This window comes from Haliaeetus leucocephalus, unplaced genomic scaffold, assembly GCF_000737465.1.
Source record: "Haliaeetus leucocephalus isolate CR32 unplaced genomic scaffold, Haliaeetus_leucocephalus-4.0 Scaffold228, whole genome shotgun sequence".
In the NCBI taxonomy this organism is placed as follows: Eukaryota; Metazoa; Chordata; class Aves; order Accipitriformes; family Accipitridae; genus Haliaeetus; species Haliaeetus leucocephalus.
In genome coordinates this window covers 13642470-13662502 of record NW_010972664.1, presented here as the reverse complement: position 1 = coordinate 13662502, position 20033 = coordinate 13642470, and the positions used below count along the sequence as shown (strand labels likewise).

The following is a 20033-nucleotide window of genomic DNA, read 5'->3' as shown; positions in this document are numbered from 1 at the left end:
TTGTATAACTAAATATAAAAAGATTAGATTAGAAAGGTAAATAGAAATTAGAAGAAAATCAAAGCAAAGGTCAAAATGCTATTGTAGATCACATGTTTAAAACAGTCAATTTTTAAAAAAAAAAAACAAACAGAAAACCTTCCTTAAAAAATTGAAATGGGAAGATTACTGAGTATTACCCACTCCTTTTCTTAAGATGAGAACAAGCCAAAGTAAGATGAATCACTCATCCTGAAAGGGTCGTCATTTTCATTTTCACATACATTTGGTACAAGATCAGTAAGAAAATAAAGTAGTTGTGTATTTAGGCAACTTTTCTGATGGAAGCTGTTTATTGCTGAAGCATTCATGTTTTATGAAGCTACCCTAAAACAATTAGCTCTTGCTTAGCATAAGTGTTTAAACGGAATGCTTTACAAATGCAGCTGATTTTATAGTTATTGCATTTCCATAGGATTGAACTATTCTTGTTCTAACTTGCTCCCCTCCCCTCGCCCCCCCCAACATGTGAAATGTTGAGGCTTTCTTCCCTTTCAGAAAATAAGTATTTGAGCCAAGATTTCCTCAGGAGAATTGGTATCTTTGAGGGTGTTCTGTCTGAGATGTCTCAGAGAAGCCTGTTACTCAGCATGTGCTTAGCAGTGTTTTCCTGCTAGGTTACACTGAAATGGGCTACTGGTCAGGCTAAAAAATCTGGATATAAAATTCACTTTGGTCTGAATTCAGAGTTGGTGTGAGCTTGTGCAATTCCACCGAGGCTGCTGAATAGAATTTGGCTGCGTTAGTCATGGGGATTGTGGCAAAACCAGCTAGGAGCAGTGTGTGTTTAAAATATTGCTGTAACTACATCAGTAACACTTGATCAGAAGAATGAGACACCCTCACTCCTTTTTGTTTTTTATTTGGGGGGGAGGGGGTTTGGTCCCATCACTACAATTAAAGCTCACTTTTTTCCCTTTGCTTTGGAGAGTTAGTCAGATGGATCAACTTGGTGAAATAATCCCACCAACAGTCGATACTTAGATGACAGGTCAGTCTTTTTCTTGAAACAGTTTTATACTCAGGAACTTCCAGAAAATCGTATCTTCATAACCAGAAGCGTTTCTGCTAGTGCTGAACCAAACTAGTGTTGCTGCCAAGCAGTCTGCATTCATGGCAGCTCTAGCCAAGGATAGAGGGAGTGGAAAGGCAGGTGTGCTATCTTAGTCCGAGCACTCCAGGTTTGTATAAGGTAAGCTGCAGGGGAATATCCTTTGCAAAGTATCATACGTATTATTCACTGTCTGCTAAATGGATTGTGTTACTTTCCCAGGTATTTGTCCCCCCACCCCCCCCAAAAGTGACAGGGGCAGCTAACCATATGTGTGAGTCCCCCACCTCCCATCCAAAAAGGAGCTACGCTGTTACCCAAGAGCTGTGCCCCATTAGGTCTAATCACTGTCATGCTGAGTTCAGTGAGAACTTTGCTATTGACTTCAGTGGAAATAAATTTTGACTTATAAGAAAACCTTCATGAATCAAACTGAGGATTCTTTAAGGATCATCAATACTTTACCAGTATAATGGTACTGGTGATTGGTGTGAATTTTACTGTTGTACAAATGTGAGTGGAAGTATGAGCATGGATGCAGTAACCTTAGAATAAAGGTACAGTATATCACTACAACTTTTTCGGCTACAGAGAGTAAAAAAACCAGTAAAATCCCTTTAACAAGGGTGTGCTTGCATTTCTGCAAGTTTGCTTTTTTGCCCCTCGAGGTAACGCTGGTATAATAACTAGTGTATAAGTGAAGCACGCACACACAAAAAATCACTTGCTAGGTATAGACTAGTATCCTGTTGCTGTAGTACTTGTTCCAGTTGTGTTCTGGTATAGCTGAAAAAAGATGATTTTCTAAGGTAGACAAATTCATAGAATAATGCATAAATTATACTCTGATGGTGCTAGGAGTGAAGAAGAGTGATCTTGGAGTGAATTTCTAGTAAAATGTGTTCCAGACACTGAATGAACTTCTTGAAATATGACCCGGGGCATACGCAATGCTCTATCTAGTACAATTTACTATTTAAGCTCAAATATATTCAGAGGGATGGGTGAAAATACATTCCAACTCTGCACTTACATTTTAGCAAGCAAATGAAAGGTTAGCACTTCCTTCCAGGATTCTGGCAAAGGGTGAAAATTGTGCTGGATGGAACAGGAAAAAGACCCCACTGTTCCTGAAGTTTTTCCTATTAACTTGCTTCATGATTTTGGGCAGATCACTTCCTCTTTCTTTCTCTGTCTGTTTCTCGATTTACGAACTTGGGATGGTGATGGCTTCTTCTTTGTAAAGTGTTGTGCAATCTCTGGAACAAAAACTTGGTTCTGAGTAGCAGGGCAGAAAGTTGAGAAGAATTGTCCAGATTTTTTTTTTTCTTTTTTTAAATTACCATGTGTTGGCCCTATCATAGGCTAAAATAGCAGTTCTGTTAATTGTGGTGGTGTGACAGTACTTGGGGAAAGTTTTACATTGAGGCTCAGTTTCGTTTAATGTTTGTGAAGATCTAGAAAATATGCCTCCTTCTTTCTCTAGAGAGATCGACTTCAGGTTGACTTTCAGCTTTTCATCCTACCAGAGAGTCAAAACAGTTCATTTTCACATGAATATAGGTATATAAACAAAGTCTTTGAGAGTGTGTACTGTAGAACACAGGCGGTGTTGTCGTTTACGTGTTACATATATTGTTAAACAGCACATTATTAGATTGTAATAATACTTTGCTCTCCTATTGTGTACTTTTACAGGCATCAACTAACTACATTTTACAAACATTTCAGAACCAGTGTTACCAACCCTGTTTTGCAGATTGCAGAGTAGACCCAGGGATGTTCAGGTAAGACCAGATGGCTTGTTGGCAGAGCCAAGTACGGAACTCCTGAACTTTGTGCAAGTTTCTACATCACTGTTAAATTTATTACAGCAGCTACCTCTTCATTACTAAAACATCTGCCCTGTGTATGTGCACATATTACTTTTACGTATTGGTAGGTGAAAAAAATTATAGTGAACTGTCATGTATTGATTTCAGGCTTACTGGTTAAGTATTTGTGAACTTAGCAAATCTGTTAGCATCCAAGTTCAATTCAGAATTCTTCTGTGTTCAAGAGCTTGTGCTGCATGATAGAAACCTAACCTTGTAGGTCAGAGCTTTTGAACCTGGTGTTTTGTTCTTCCAACCCAGGGTGTCGTCTTAACTCAGTGCTGTGTGAATATTGCCCTCCATTCTTCTTCTCTGAAAGTGACTTTTGCAAGGATGCATAAGCATATTCTGTTATGTGGTCCAGGATGTGTAAAGGTGATAGAAATGTATTTATGCTGGTTCCAGGCATGAGCTAAAATGTCCTGCTGCTCAAAAGGTCTTCTTAGGCCAGGCTTGGTCTGTACTTATATATTTCAGAGTGTTCAGTTCAGCTCTCTAGCCTGCGCTTCTTGCTGTAAGCATTGGCACAAGTGGTCTTGAAGGAAGTTGGTGATATGGGGTTTTGTGGGGCACTTTGTAGTTCAGGTCCCAAGTTTAAACTTGTTACTGACTTGCAATGAAACTACAAGGAAGCCTAATGACTGTCTTTTAAAGCAGATTAGATCGAGAATCCATGGATCTCGTGCTTTCTTTTCTTAGGCTACTACTGTTCAGAGCTGTGGACTTCTGTGCCGACCTAGGGTTTAAAGCATATTCCACTTTCTCAGTTAGTACAGTCTTGAGCATACCAGAACTCGTTTTCGCAGAAAATCCTTAATATCTTGTTCACCTTCTGATTTCAAATCCAGCCATCTTTGTGCTGTACTGTGAAATAAAATGATAGAAAGCTAAGAAGATAATCAGTAAAAACCTGTAGATCCCAAGGGAGTTACCCCCCATCCTTGCTCTACAGTTCCAGCCAGCGCTATCAGTTTTTTCAACTGCTGACCCTTTTTTAAATGCTGCCAAACTTGCATCTTTTTGACAGAGTTTTTCCTGTGTTGTGGTTATCTTTAAGACAAAGGGCCGTGTGGGGTTTTCATCTGAGGAAGATGGGAAAGAATTTTACTAAAATAAAAATATTTATCTTCAAGAAAAAAAGCAACTGAAAAACAACTTCTAAAAAAACCCAAACAAAACAAAAACTAGAGAAACAGCCTATAGATCTTAAGGAGCTTGGCCTGAAGAATGCTGGTCCTGCTTGCTGTCCAAAGAATTGATTTTTTTTATTTCACGAATACAAAAGTTTTTTGTTTCATTGGTTTTTAAGAATTGTGCTTCAGTTGTGGAGAGGACAAAGATCTTTATACACTTGATTATTTTGGGGCCCAGTCCTGCAACGCATCTGTCATAGCAGTCTCCCTGAGCTATTGCAGTTGCAGGATTGAAGTCCTACATGCAGCTAATCTTACAGGGACCTGATCCTGCTCTGAGACATTTTGGCACAGATCCTTGGGCACGTGCACAGTTCTGGGTAAGCTGTTGTGGCTTGGCATCAGTGAAACAATCGGCGAAGATGGATCTGATTGTGGATTCTGGTTTATGAAGCAGCAAGGGTCCTTTTGGAAATCTGATAAGACTTGTTACATACAGAAGTTTGTAAATTCTGCAACCTGAGTGCTTTTTAGAGGTGTTTCTCAAGAAATAGAGACAATTACATTCAGAACTTTCCTCTTTTCTCCTTAAAATGTAAGGCTACACAGTTGACAGCAAAGGGAGATCAATAAGGGTGTAGATAAAATAAAAACAGAAGGGGTAAGTGGCCCAATAGTGTTTGTTTTTTGTTTTTTTCTTCCTCCAGTTAATGCATTAATGAAGTAATTAATTTATGTAACTGCTTGGAAGGTTCCCTCAACAAAAGTTTGCAAAAGCCAATAATGTTTTTGCAGAAAAATAAATGTCCTGAGAAAAAGTAAAACAAATCTTACCCTGACAGCTAAGCAGTAGTGTTTCAGATGGGAACCAGGCTGAAGCCATGCCGTGATGCTTCCTTTACCTGGACCAGATGCTTTTGGCTCCTTAGAGAATTTGCAACTTCAAGCAAAGTTAATGCTGGTCAGTTTTTGCTGCTGGTGTTCAGAATGCTGTGGACAGCAGTGAGAACTGAAAATAATCAGGTACTTTTCAGTCTGTTGCTGCTTGGGAGTGCTGTTACTATCAGGTCCAACTAAATTATGCTTACCAAGGAGAGAACTTCTGGTCAGAGTACGAGAAGTGTCTATGCTGCCACTGGTTTCAAACCATCCTAAAGAATAAGGTAGAAGCTCAACTCCCTGGTACTGTAGTTAGACTGCTGTGGGCATGTAGGCAAGCAGAAAACTCAGGCTTCCCACTGCATTGGTAATACTGCAGAATATAGGACGAGTGGAGAAACAAAGTGGGAATAAGAGGATATGGCAGGATATGATTCACTTCCATCGAAGTGGAATTTCTTGTAGGGTCCTAGTATTTTCCTCTCATGCTTTATGGTGTTATTGAGACCTGCAGTGTTAGATCTGATCTGTTCTGGTGCTAGAGCATGCTATTTCTTTTTCTCTGTAGCCAAGGACTGAAGGTGGCTCTTAGATACAAGTCTGCAGTTACAGTGAGACTGACTTAGTACTCCAGAGCAGGGAAAAGGCTGAACCAAATAGCTCGTGACGAGATGTCTGTATTCCTGATACCCAGAGTGAGGTAAGAGTATAGTGGTACCTGGGCTGTCCTTGCAAGGTGTTAGTTGTATCTGGGGCAAGTAGGGTATGCCCTGCATTTCTGATTCCCTGATCATCCAGACTGAGGACTCTTCTAGAGCTCCCTGCCTGTTTGTCTGTCTGGGTTTCCTGTAGTGGAGGTTGGGATGGGTAAGGACAACTGTAAGGAACATTTTGGTGTCTTCCAGACAGTCAGGACACAGACACAGTTCAGCCTGGGAGGGATTCTCGGTACTGGAGCTGAGGTGTGGTTGGAGATTGTCACGGACACCTCTGAACTTTTGGCTTCTAAGTTAATTGTATGGCTACTAGGAGTTTTAAGAGTATACAGGAGGACATGGTGGGGGAGGAATATGATGGCTATCAGAGACAACCCCACTTGTGAAATTACCAGGGAAGCTTGTGAGATCGTAAAACTTTTTATTCAAGAACACAAATATCTGTCCTTCAGGTATATTGTACCAACTTGATTCATTGCCTGATATTTTGTCATTGTTTCACTCTTCAGCAAAAATGCATATTGCTTATGGATGAAAGAGGACATTCCTGCTGTATTTCCTTTGGCTGTGGATCTGCAATTACTGTTCTTGAGTTTTTGTATGAGCTAGTAAGGCCTTTACTAGGGATGATTTGCTTGTGCCATCAGGAAGAGTTGTTCCTGTTTTGAGTCTGTTGACAGTTTTTCCTTTACCAGAATGAAGTTCCGAGGAGTTAAGTTTGCTACAGTTGAGACCAAGTACATAGCACGGTAGATCTCCACCAGGTTCAGCGAAGCAGTTGCGGGATGATGGGGAGAAGTGCTCCATAACTGTTTTTGCATTTCTATGCATCTGTAACAAATCACTTAGAATGGAAAGGAGCAGGTTCATTGAGGCTGTTGATCAGGTTCATGGAGTCACATCATCTGCACTCCTCTGCGCTTTCTCAGTTTTTGAGATCTGGAGCAGCAGAAGTTTTGCTTAAATAAGAGAATCTCATCTCTCTATTGTTTGCAGCTGCTGTTGTCACACCTACTTTGTGGAGGTGCAAAAGACAAGTTACCTACTGAGACGCAGTAGACAACACGTAAGACATGAGGACAGAGATCCATGGATCTTCACGTGCTTGTTACTGTGTTGAAAAAGTTCTTCCATTCCAGTTGTCTCAATTCTTCTTTGGAGAACTTCACTCATTCATTAAGTTGGCCATGTATCATAGGGGTGGAGGGGGATAAGAACAGGAAAAACATAATACAGAAAGTCAAATTGCAGTTAAAAAGCAATCACTTGGAATCAGATCTCTTGGGAGAACTGGGCATGTGTTATCACCATATTAAAAGTTGAGCACATGCATAATTCTTTGTAAGACTGAGATTATTATGGGTTCCGAAGTTGCACCTCTCTGCAAGGATTTTCAGCCTAAATTCCTATTATTTCTATGTGGAATCTATTTCAAATATGTGAAACTTACTACTGGTGACAAGTATTTGATCATAGTGTTATTTTAAACTTAAGATGCATCAGCTTCCAAAACTTGGGATTCTTGACAGATATTTAAATATTTAAAACACCCTCCATAAGATTACTAAATCTAGCAGTTCAACTATATAAACAATGCTTGGAATAATGAACCAGAAAATAATCACAATGGCGTACCCTCTCCATAAATATTTCTCTCTTATTTTAACATTCACCGTGGTGAAACACAAGGAAAGTAACTCCTGCATGTTTATTTGTTTTAAGTGACTAGCTTGCTGCTGAAACAGGCTTTCAGGGAAATCCATGGAGTCCCACAAGGTGGCAGGAGCTAACTGTTCTATACTAGAGCCATGGTCTGAAGGAAAGTAAAAGTAATAAACTGATTTTGCTAGTTGCATGCATTTGAATGATGAGCAAGTTAGACCCAAATTTCAAAAACCCACCTTGTATAGGTGTTACTTGGGACTTCTGAATAATTTGGGCAAATGAATGAGATACTATCCTCAAGAATCTTATTTCAAAAGCGAAAGTTCGAGTATTCTTACTTTGTCAACAAAAAGGACCTTTATTTTCTCTCGGTGGTAATTTGCTTGTAATTTGCATCATCGCTGTGAATGGAGAGCAGGGATGAAGCCATGCAGGAACTTGCTGGCGTATGAGGTTCACAGTTCAACAAATTGGCAGTAAGCTTCTCTAACTTGCAAGTTCACCTTGACATCATGGGAATGGCGATTACAAGGTGGGACACAGCAGCTGGGGCTGAGGGACTGCAGAAGTAAGGGAATTCTCTGCTGCTTTAATGAGGCCATAGAGATGTTTTTCCTTGGAAACTTTGAAGAATCAAAATGGCATTAAAAGTATCCAAGCTTGGGGATTGTTGGAAGTAATCAAAATAGTTCATCCCAACTGTTGGGACTGTGTTGGCTAGTAGATTGAGCAGAAGGCTGAAAGGTATTCCTTTCTCTTCCCAGTGCCCCGATCTTTCTTTAGGCTGCTGGAGTTTTTGTTTCACTTTTTCTTGCTTTTGTTTCCCCTCACCTGCTGATGGTCAGCACTCTCCTGGAACATTCTGTGATCAGAATGTAAAGCACTGCAAAAGAACAAGGGGGTTAATCAAGTATGTCTTATGGAAGGCGTGATTCGAGACCTGTGGTTATATGCTCATGCTTGCTTAACCTTGCACTTTGAGTTCCAAGTCTCTCACTTTTGCAAAATCTCTCTGGCCTGCCTTAGAAGAAATCTGTGGACTTAGGGTTCTAGTTGGCAGAAGTAACACTGAACACAACAGTAGTAAGATGAAGTGATTGGCCCTGATTCAGTGGACCACAAAGTGTTGGTTTGGAGACTTGTGAATCTCTTGATCTGTGTTAAGAGATTTTATTTTAAATCAGTGAATGTCCATTTTTATTTTTTGAATGAGAGGACAGATCTGTATATTAGCCAGGTATCTTTGGGAATTGGACAACCCTGTTTATGTGGACAGACAATGCAATTCAGTAGGACTACAGTGAAATTGAGAACAGGTAGCTTTCTTAACCAGTAGACAGGTATTAGGAACAAAAATAATTCAGCTTTTACACAGAATTTCAGTTTCTCCCATCCCACTTAGTGTCAATTGCTTGTCATTATGCTGTAGAAAAAGAATGTAAGCATTTGTGATGGGGATATCTGGAATAGCTATATGAGGTGAATTGAGTGAAAATTCTTCCATGCCTGTATATGAAATAGTGTTATTTCTTTTTTTAGCAATGACGGAAGCAACTTAAGTTGAGAACATTTAAAATCAGTTCTGTAGTGACTTACAGACTTGTTGCACTAGCATACATTGTCCAATAAAATGCCTACACATCGTTTTACTGACAGAGGTGACGGGACAAGATGTAGACACGAGTGTTTTCAGCAGCTGCCATAAAGGAGTAGCATATACCATTGTCTTGCCAAAATACGGGAGATTCAGAAGCATTTCTTCTTATACTGCTGTTTGCAGGAGTGCATGAAATTTAGGAAAATCTTTGTTGTTAGGGCTGGCCTGAATAATTTTAGTGGATGCAGTCAGACGATACAATTTCAAAGTGAAAATTTTGTGTTTTCCAATGGTTACACCTTTCACTTGCCTGTAATTTGAAAAGGATTCTAGTTCTTAGATAAACATCCTAAAATAATGATTATGAAAGTAAATAATGAAGCAAGGATTCAGCATTTGATGAGCACACTACTGAAATCTGTTCTATGCAGTTGAAAAGGCACATGATTTACACAGTTATGTACCAATAGGATTGGACTGACTATCAGTATTTAAATTAAATTACTATCAGCTGTGAATTATTAAGCAGTTGGTGCTTATTGAAACAAAGTTAGCTGTATCTGTCATTACTTCTGTTTGAGATTTTCAGTCATGCAAGTGAGTTAGATGCCTCGTTTCCATTGCAGCTCAGAAGCAACGGGTCACTTATGTTGACTTGAAATATTCAACTCCCCCTCCGCATCTGTATGCAAATGTGATGGAAGAAATCAGTTTTAAACTTCAAGATGGGAGATCAGGTATTACCAAGGTGTCTGTGTTCAAGAGTGTTCTTTAAGTGTAGTTCCTGCATGCTACAAACATACGGACCTTAATGTGGCTTGCAGAGAGTTTGCTACCACTGCACGTTCAGAATACTACAGCAAGGTAAAGTTTGATTCTTAAGTTTCTTTATGCACAAAAGGTCAGTGATCGTGATAATGCCAGGGGTAGAAAGAGTAGTGCAAGCAACTTGCTTTAATTCGACCACAGAGTCAATACAGAAAAAGGCTCCGGAGTGTATAGTGACATGTCTTATTGGGCAGAGTGGTAGCTTTCCAAAGAACAGTGGATGCTGGGTGGCATTTCTCAGCAGTGACAAACAAATGATCATGAGAGATTTCTGCTTTGTGGTGTACTTAAAATTATTATAGTGAACTGGGAGGCCTAGTAAAGATTACTGCATAGTTTGGCAATTGCTGTATAACTCCAAATTAATCACAGTATTACTAGAGGAAATAAAGGTGGGAGGTGAAGAGGACTACCCAGAAAATGTGCCTCTCCAGTGTAAATATCATCTTCAAGGAAACCTGGGGTCTTCCCTATCTGCCAAACTCTGTCTTACATGTCTCAACTATTCTGTTGATTTTAGTTAATTCAGGGACAACTGGGAGTCGTCCCATCCACCAAATCGATTGCCTACTGAGGTGCCGAGTGCTTCCTCTTCTCCATGACCTTCTTGGGAATGCAGGGCATCACTGGCCTCTGGTAAATGCCCAACTCAACTGAAGAGTCCAGCCAGCCAAACAGGCAAATATGTACTGCCTGTTTACTAACAAAGTTAAGAGTTTTCTGCATCCCTTCCAAGTCTGATTTGCAGTTGGATTTGAGGGATTTTGACATCTAGAGTTGGGTCTTTTAAAGAAAAACTCAAGATTCTTTACTACCAACATTTTGGAAGCACCTTGTTAAAATGTAGCATTTTAAAATCCCACCTAGGGATAAACCTGGCATAATCTCAAACTTTAAGGGTATGTCTACATTGTAGACCACTGTGTTTTGTAGTTACCTGAGTGTGTTCATTAAGGTAGAACAAGTATCAGAAGTGGTTTGGCCATGATAGCATGGAGCTCTGTACATGCTAATTTAAGTTGCGCTAAGTAAGGGGAAATTAGCTTATGCAGAGCTGGGCAGGGCTGCTGTAGTTAGAGTTCCTTGTACTCGATTAGTTGGTCTAAATCAGGTTTCTGTGTCTAGGAGCATAGGGCTGCTGAAACCATCTGGAGTCTTTGGGTCCAGTCACTGACAGTTGGTGCCGTATGCAGTGAGGGCACGTCTTGGACATTCCTTCAAAATGCAAAATCTGGTTAGGCTGCAGTAACAACTCTTCCTACACTAGCAAGCTGCAAATCCTGTTTATGGATTTCTTTTATAGTGCTGGATGTTGAAAACAGTACTTTCTCTTGGGAAAATATTATTCAATTAACTTGGTATTTAAGTTTCGTTGGTGAAAGTGAAAACTAGTTGGGGCTAAGATTATTATTATTATTTTTCTTGGGTTTTATAGGAGTGGGGGAGGCAGGGGAGGATGAGCATATTGCCTTTGGTGGTCAGAGCAGAACTTTTGCCCTGCTGCTCTGCCTTTCTTTAAAGAACCTGTAATTGAAAACTAGAGTCCTTGGGAATGTATGTGAAATTACAGAAGTACGTCAACACTGAGGCCAAGTTACCTGTGTTTATCTCAAGTATCTAGTGTGTGCCATTCAGTTTAGTATCTATTTAGTACCCATCCCTTAAATAGATCAAGCTGGTCTTTTAGTGACTTCAAGGAAGTTAGGTATGTCCAAATTAAAAGAAATTGTAAATGTGATGGCTGACTAGCTAGTGCTCCAATTACTGGGCCAAGCCTTGTGCTTATATACCAACATAATCCTTCAAGGCCGTGTTTAACATTCTCCCCTATTGTCCCTCCACTGTCTTATAGAAAAAATAGAATTAAAAAAAAAAAAATAATCAATACAGCATTTAGTATGCTGAAGACTTAAATAAGTGTCCATTGACAGGGAATTACTATGTCTGTGTGGTTTGAATACCGCATTGGTCTACAAGTGATGCAGTTAAGTTCAAAACCCACATCTATACCCAAGTCAGAAGATCAAATTATAATAGTGGAATTGCTTTGACAAGGACATGAACATCAGAGAAGATGTCGAACTTCTCCAGGTTGCTTGTTACAGCAGCCTCTTGCTCCTAGAGGACTGCACCTGCCCTTTCTCAGGTCTTTTCAGCACCAAAGCTAGCAGTTGCTTTCTCTCTCCTTCATTTTCCTGGGCTGTACCAGTCAGGGTCCCAGAGAGCAGCGGTGGTAGTTGGCTAGGTGAGAGACACAGGGACGCAACTGATGACTTTTCTAAAGTTTAACAGCAGCAGCTAGAAGTTTTACTGTTTCCCGTGGGCCATCGTGCCTTTCCGTGGCAGTTCAAAAGGCATCGGTAGCAAAAGTACCAGTGGGTCAGCTCTGCAGCCGCTGCGTTTCACAGCATAAGGTTTTCATGTAAATAGCTGTTACTGTTAACCTGTGTTTAACTTAGAGTGCAGGACAGATGCAGGAATAGGAGAATTTGTGTTACTGGCAAGCTGGTGTTGTATGCCAACAATTAGAGTGTTTGTTGCTCTTCTACATAGACCAAAGACATAGTTTGGGTCTATAAAGCATTGCATCCTTTGGTAACAAGTGGCCTATCTTAAACCTTTTCTTTCTGTCAATTAAAAACAAAAAAAAGATTCTTGTATATTACAGAAAGGCCAATATATTAATGGTATTACTGTGTTTATACAGGCAGGTAGCTAACATGTAGATTGGTATCAGTGTTCCTTGCATTCATGCTGGAGTGGCAGGAAAAGACCCATCCTCTTCTATGATATCCCATAGATGTGTTTTAGACCTGAATGCAAGAAACCTGTATGATTTTCCTTGATGAAGAGGTTTGCTGTATTTATGTGCATCAGTCAGTACTTTACATAGTGCATTGACTTCTGGTGGCTGAACATAGAATGTAAAAAAAAGTTTGGTTTTGTTTTTTTTTGGGGGGGGGGGTATGTGTTTGAAGTAAAATATGGATTTTGAATGTTGGTAATCCGTTCTGTGTTATTTTATAGTTAAGTGAAGTGTTGCATAACAGAAACTTTTTTTAGCTTTAGAGTCCCACACAAACACCGGGGGGAGAAACCACAGACCAGAGAAGGAAAAGTGCCTTTTTTCTTTTCTTTTTTTTCTTTTGATTGAATGAGAAAAATGACTCATTTAGTTTTAGATAGTATGCTGGCAAAACTTAGAGAAACTCTTAGTTAAGAGAAGACAATGTGATAGCCACTGATTCACACGTCCGGCTTTGGTGTCAGGTCTTTGGATAAGGGTGGACATCATCACGAGAGATGCTCTGGTGTATGAAATCCTAAGAAACAATTATTACTGGAGATGAAATTATATGTTTTTTTTTTCAAGTGAGTTTGCGATTAGCCAGGGCTAATTAATCGTTTTGCAGAAGCACCTTGAGTTCAGTTTGTTTGCAGTCATCCAGAGGAATTGGTTGTTGGTGAAACAAAAGAATAGCTGAAGATTGGGTGACATCTGATAAACCCACGGGGATGACTGGAAATTCTATTTGCTGGATTTGCACGTTGGGTACTGTACTTGCTGGCGTGACCCCCCCGCCTCGCGTTTCCAGGGAGGAGTCCTCGCTGCAGTGGCCTTGGCTGGGGCCAGCTGTCCTCCTCGCAGCTCTGCTTCCCGGGGGCGGCTGTGCCAGGCCCGGCTGTTGCCGAAGCGGTGGTGTGTGCTGGTGTGTGCCGTACCCCTGCGGGGCAGGGTCGGGGGCCTGAGTCCCCTCCGATGGAGGGCAAGGGTGGGAGGGGAGGCTGCGGAGGTGGGAGAGCAGCCGTAGGTTAAAACAGTGTCAGGACAGTTAAAGGTCAGGCTGGGTTTGCTCTTAAGTAAAACTGAATGAAAACGATTTCGCTGCTGCTTTTGCTGCCCTGCTTGCTTTTGCAGAAAGTGTGTTTATGGAGGAAAATATAACCTGGATATGCCAAGAAACGGGATGGCAGCCCACCTGCAGGGACCTGACCTCTCTTCTGTGCTCGCTTCCTCTCTCGCTTGTGCTGCCACAGAGGCTGATCTCATCTCCTGCTATGGCTGGCACAGCCACCGGCTGTCCACAGATGTGGACAAAACACGTTTCTTTAAGTCACTTGCCTGTTTTCTAAATCTTGCCCATTCGTCCCCCAACCTTTTCCAGTGCCTACAGAGGTCTGTCAGATTTTTGGCCCTTAAATCTGAAAGGAACGGATCATAGATTACTGCCCAAAATGAAGCTAAACTTCAGGATTTTGGCAAATGTGATACCAGTGGGACCAAGCTCCAAAAATCTGAGCTCTAGTTCTGGTGCTAAAGTCCTACATTGCACTTGATCACCGTCTCAATAATTAACATTCAAATAAGTGCCAAACTTGGGCTTTCTAATGTGCAAGCTAATACTGTAACATGAAGAAAATTGCAAGTGTATCCTGAATGCAGAACTAGGGATGCCATAGTGGTTTTCCAGCATTTCACTAAAATAAATTACATTTGAAAGATTTAATTTTTTATGTATCTAGATTTTAATTCAGTGAAGTACTTGGTGAATGAGATGTGAAGCTGGCGGAAGGTTTTTTTTCCTGAAGAAAAGATGACAATATTTGGCCCAAACACTAAAGGATTCTGTAAAAACAATTAAACGTACTCTAAAGGAAATAATTCAAATAAATAGTTTTGTGTAGTGGCTGTTTCTAATTGGGCTTGATGTTTTATCACACTTAGTTTTCCATTTAGGAGGGAGGATGGGAACCATGAAACTTGATGCAAATTAGCAGAGTGAAATAGCTTTCTTTGCAACTGCTCTTTGAACCTTCGTATCTCTTTTAAGAATATGCTTACAGAATATTGCAGCAGTACATCTAGGAAGAAAACTGGGTTCTTTTAAAAACCAGAAGTACATGTCTTTCTAATAAATTGTTTCTGATAGAACTAGAAAATAGAGAAGATTATACTAATGCAGTTTTCTTTTTAAAAGTCTGTTCTGCATTTTAATCTCATGGAGAACAGCTCTCATTATTTGTAAAGCAAAAACTAGACAAAACCCTCCTAATTTTAAGAAATTTTGATATTTGAAATGTGGTCGGGTTTTTGTGCTACGGGTAACGCGTGATTTTACATTGTGAAAAGTAAACTTCTGCATCTGTAAACGTGCCAGTATCTTGTTCTGGTAATAAAGCTAGAAAGGGGCAACGGTGTTAGGATTTATTCTGCCACATTGTATGTAGTATCTGAGTGCCTTCCACCTATAGGAGAGAAGAACTGGGATTTAACTTCTTGGGATAACGGTGTGGGGGAGGGATTGGAAGGGACAGCATGCTGCTTGTGGTAGGACTTTTGGCTTGGGTATTTTACACGTTTTTTTAGGTATGACGTTTGTACCTAAAGTTGTTCTGACACTTGTGATGTGCAGGTGTGTGTAGTAGGTAACGGGGCAGTGGCTTTCTGGTGATGGAAATGTGCTTTTGCATGTATGCTGTTAATATACTACATAGCTCAGAAAGCTTTTGTGTCTGCATGTGCATATATGAAAATATGTGATACAACTTCTTGGAAGTGCTGAGATCTAGGAATAATTAAAATGGTGATTCTGCTATTTCTGAATACACAGATTGTTGATGGTGTTTTCTGGAATGTTTTATGAATTAATTTATCTGTTTGGTGTTATTAAGCGTGTAGTATTGCAGAGTTATGTAAGTGTTGGATTGTGAGATTGTATCCATTTTGAGCCGAGTAGTGACTTTGTTTAGATTTAGTGATTAATATTGTATTTCTTCATGGGATTGGAATAAAACATGGAGCTTCAGTGGAGATGATAACTTATTGATACTAGTGCAAACTCTGTATGTGTATGTGAGCACAATTCTTTTGTGAATTTTACAGGAGGCAAGATTACAGTAGTAGACTGATAGTGCAAATTTGATTGATAGGGGAATTGTTTGGATGTCTTCACTGACAGTCACCTCCCGGTTAAGTTTTGGAGTGTTTTATATATCCTCTCAAAATATTTGTTTGTTTCTCTGATTGTTTGCTGTTATATTTCCTTGTTGGTTAGCAGGAGAAAGCTTTCAGCCATGCACAATTCATCAGTGTTACTTTTTCCCTTTGTATCTTCTTTCACCAGGTCTTCCCCATCTTGGTCATTTTCTAAGTAATTTTAATGCTCATGAAGTAGCAGAGTTAACAAGCCAGGAGAAGTCATCCTGTCATGTCAGTTCAGAAGATAGATGTACTGATGGAGTGAGTAAATTTCTGATCAAACTGTCTCCAGGTTGGCTTCTTTTAAATAAATGTAGAGATAATTTTGTGCCTAATCTCCACCTGCCTTTAATGTAGCGAATGAGAGGTCAGAAATTGTCACATATAAATGAATTTTGACAGCTGTAGCTTAAGCAATACAAAAATTTCAAGTTAATGTTAAAACAGTACAGAATAACTACTCGATTGGAAGTGCCTGGACTTCTAAGTGTGTGTGAATGAGTTTAAAGCACAGGAGTGCAGACACTTGTAGGTGCTTGCTACTTCCTACTTCATGCCTTCTTTCTGATGTAGGTTTTCATCTTGTCTAGTAGCTAAATTGATGAAAAATAGATGATTATGTGCTAGATGATCCCTTTTCATGACCATTTTCAAGCTTTCAAAAAATTTGTATTCTCTTTGCAAGAAAAGCTGACTCAATTTAAAGTAGTGGGTTTTCAACTTTTTTTTTTAATTACTTTAAAAACACTAAAAAAGTGTCCTGTAGATGATATGGATGACTGAAAAATGAATGTAAGCCTACCAACAATGGACTAATCTTCTTAGTTACTTTTGCAGACCCGTAGGAAATAATGACTGCAGTGTAAAAACTGCTGATGTAACGCTGTATCTATACTGAAGTCAGAGACCTCTGGACAGGGTAATAACACTACCCAGCAAAGATGATGACAGAAGTCTAACTGTTTGGTAGCGTTAAGCACAAACTGTTTCACTTTGAGAGGAATGGTTGCCTAATAATGACTTTTGCAGTCCTGCCCCTGAAATCCTACAAATGGTACACTTTGATTTTAAAATGTACTTGTTATTTTTGATGACCTCAGTCAAGGAAACTTGGGAGGGGCAAAGAAGCAGAGAATAATTATTCGAAGTACAAGCAGATGCTACTCTAATTTCTCAAGGAAGTTTCTTGCGTAGAAAGGCAGGGCCTTTCTCCATTAAAGAAATGGAGCTTTTTGTACTGAAAACAATGCAATACTTCAGCTGATGTTTCTCCAACTTTTTCTTTGTATGACCTGTCATCTTAAGGATGAAGTGCTTTCAACAGTAAAAGACTGAAGTGGGCTGATAAGAGGAGGGTCTTTCAGAATACTTACGAAAAATAAGTAATAGCAAGTTACTTAAAAACATGTATGAGAGTGGTTAGGGTGTTACTAAGTCAAGACAGAGTGAAGATGTGCCTTTGTTGTTAAAGATGTACACTGCTGAAGATGTGCCTTAAGTGATTTGTTAGTGAACCTCATAAATTGCTTAATGATTTTTATTTACTAACTAAGAATATTTTTTATTTTATTTTTATTTTTATTTTTTTTTTTAGTGCTTCTGGTGTTTTCTGGGTTGCTGGAATAAATTGTCTTTGGCTGTCATGTCAAGAGTGCCAGAGATTGCTCTTCTGTATCTAATGAAATACTCTCACTGGTGTACACATGTACTTGAACTGAAGAAGTAGAGAGGAGGAAGGAGGCTAGTACACTGTAGCAACAGCATACCTGACGGGTATTTGTGAGAACTGAGAAGTGCCATTTCAAAACCAAGTATCAGCTTGAATAGCAGGGGAAAAACAGTACTCGGTGCTGTAGAATCTCCCTTCTCTAAAGCAGGTAGGAACCAGCTTCTCTGAAATACACAGAATAATTCTGGGATTGGAGGTGGACTTGTGAGCTCATGTCTCTCTGGAGTGCTGGACTCATAGAGCTGTGAGTGAGGCTGTACAGGTGTTGGTTTTGATTTGAAGAGAAGCCTAGGCATTTACGTAACAGTAATTGTATCAGAAAAGGTTTGGGAATATCTTTGCTGTTTCTCTTAAGTTGAGCTCTTACCTGTATTTTAACCTTGCCTGCTGTTGGTCCGCACACCGCTGCCACCACAATATCCCATGCAGGTTTTGTGGATTCTTGGTTTTAATACTCACTAAATCTGTTCAGCTGAGTGTATAAATTACATTCCCACTTCTGATATAGTTCTGGCTTTAAACTGTATGTTTTCTTAGTAAGGAAGCAGCTCTATGTCACTTCAGTGCTAATAGTTTCCCCAACAAGAAAGAGTAAGTTCTCCTGAAAGTGAAACTAGAGTGTCTTAGTATATGAATAAAAAGGGATAAAGCTGCCAAACTACGTGGACACTAGTGCAGAAATGGCATTGAGATTAAGGTGGATAGGAACTGGCGTGTTGCTGCTCGTACACTGGCTGGCCTCGCCTGCACGCTGAGATGTAGGCTGCCTTTAGTCTCCTTGTGGCTGTGCTTATGTTGCTACAGCACCTGAAGATACTGCTGCAATGAGGCTTTGCATCCACACCGTTGGAGCAGTTAGCTCCATCAGAATGTATGTCTGCATCAGTGACCTTCAGCTTACAGCCTGTGGAGTTAATGTAACTTCAGTCACCAAAGGTAGGCTGTGAACTGGGAAGGCTGAAGACAAAAGGCATGGGTCCTGTCTGTCCACTTCTGGAGGTGAAGGCCGCCAGGCTCTGCAGAGAGGTAGGGAGAGAGGTGTGGTTTCATCTCCAGCTCAGTCTGGATTTGACTACAGACTGAGTATAGGACATACTTTGAAACAGTGCCAAAAAGTGAAAAAGGCACAGTGAATTTCAGAGGAGTCGTTAAATGCTTTGTTAAAAGTTGCTGGGTTTCATAAGCTTCTGGAATGGGATCTTCCAAATGTCTGTTAAAGACATACTACAGGTTCCTATGTTGAACAGACAAGAAAATACATGGAAGAAGTGGTAAAGATCAAATTGGTTGGCCACCTTGCTTCTCTTTTTCCTTCTCCTGTCAGTACTAGGGTAGAGGACATCAGACAGGATTTTAAAAAGTGTTAAGAACTTGACTTAAACTGATGTACTATTTTGTTTTGTTTTGGTCCCGTGTCCCCTCTGTACCCCCCAGTGCAAAATAGCTGCAAATCTTGCCGTGCAGAGCTAATGAGGCAGAACATTCAGACCTGAAAGACAGCAAGACAAGTGTCTGAGTACTCTCCGTGGTTATCTCCATGGTCTCATTTAAAAAAAAAACCATAAACGAGTAGGTATTATCTGCTTTTAATTGAGAGGTACAGATCAGATCCTGGCTGTGTGAGTGTTAGGCTGATCCATTGACATGCTGTTTTCCATTATCAGTTTTAATTCTTCTTTTGAAACAACAGCTGATGGCTCCCATGGTAGTCAGTCCACCCTGCCTTGTATCTTTTTAGCTTTACCTTGACGCTTTCCTTTTCCGAACTCACCTTTATTTGGAATGTTACGTACCGCTCTGTTTCACGTGGGCTTTTGTAATGCCAACCTAAAGATGCAAACAAAGCTGGCTCCTGAGGAAGGTGGGGACAGCATGGCAAGCAGACTTTTGCAGAGGGGCAGGCAGGGGAGGCTGGCGCTGCAGGAGCAGAATCGGCCCTCCTGGGGGGGGGAAGCCAGCCTCTGCGGCCTGGGGGGCCTCAGTGGGGCTACCTTATGCCTTTGGGAGAGAAGGTTCACGCTGAGCAGGAGATGCTGTTACCGAGTTAAAGCCCAGCTTAGTGTCCGCTTGAATTTTAGCCTGAAAAGCCTCGTGGTTCTCGAAGCTGCTTTCCTAAAGAATCCCCCCCCCTCCCCTTTTTGTATTTTTTTTTTTATATATAACTTCATCGAAGGAAGTTAGTTACGCGCAAAACATGGCAGTTCGATCTGTCAGGAGACAGCCTCGCCTGTTGTTCTTAAGAGTTTCCTCCAGTTGCAGGAGCAGGACCGCGAATCCGTCCTGCAGGACGTGCCTTTTCAAAGCGGCTCACGCGTGAAAGCGGGCTCGGCGCCCGCCCACGGGCAGCCCTCGCCTCTGGGCCAGGGCGAGAACCGCGGCAGCGTCCGAGGGCGCTTCGCGGCCGGGGGGCCGGCGGCGGCAGCGGGGATAAGGAGGCACACACACGGGTGGGCGGCCGGCGGCACACGGGTGGGTGGCCAGCGGCAGCAGAGGCCGGCTACCTGCGCCGTGAGTGCCGCCGCGCGGGGCGCGCGGCGCGGCG

General features: G+C 40.9%; 1 protein-coding gene across 4 annotated transcripts in view; it reads left to right on the top strand.

Annotated features, from left to right (window-relative positions):
* BBX (bobby sox homolog (Drosophila)) overlaps window positions 1-20033 on the top strand; it is a 143195-nt gene that overhangs the window by 11407 nt on the left and 111755 nt on the right. For 3 of the 4 annotated variants that reach the window (XM_010567321.1, XM_010567320.1, XM_010567318.1), the window contains exon 2: window positions 2822-2877. The exons of the other annotated variant lie outside the window; for it this stretch is intronic. In XM_010567321.1, the coding sequence (XP_010565623.1) occupies window positions 2822-2877 (56 nt within the window). The remainder of the gene's footprint in view (window positions 1-2821; window positions 2878-20033) is intronic. 4 annotated transcript variants of the gene reach the window in all.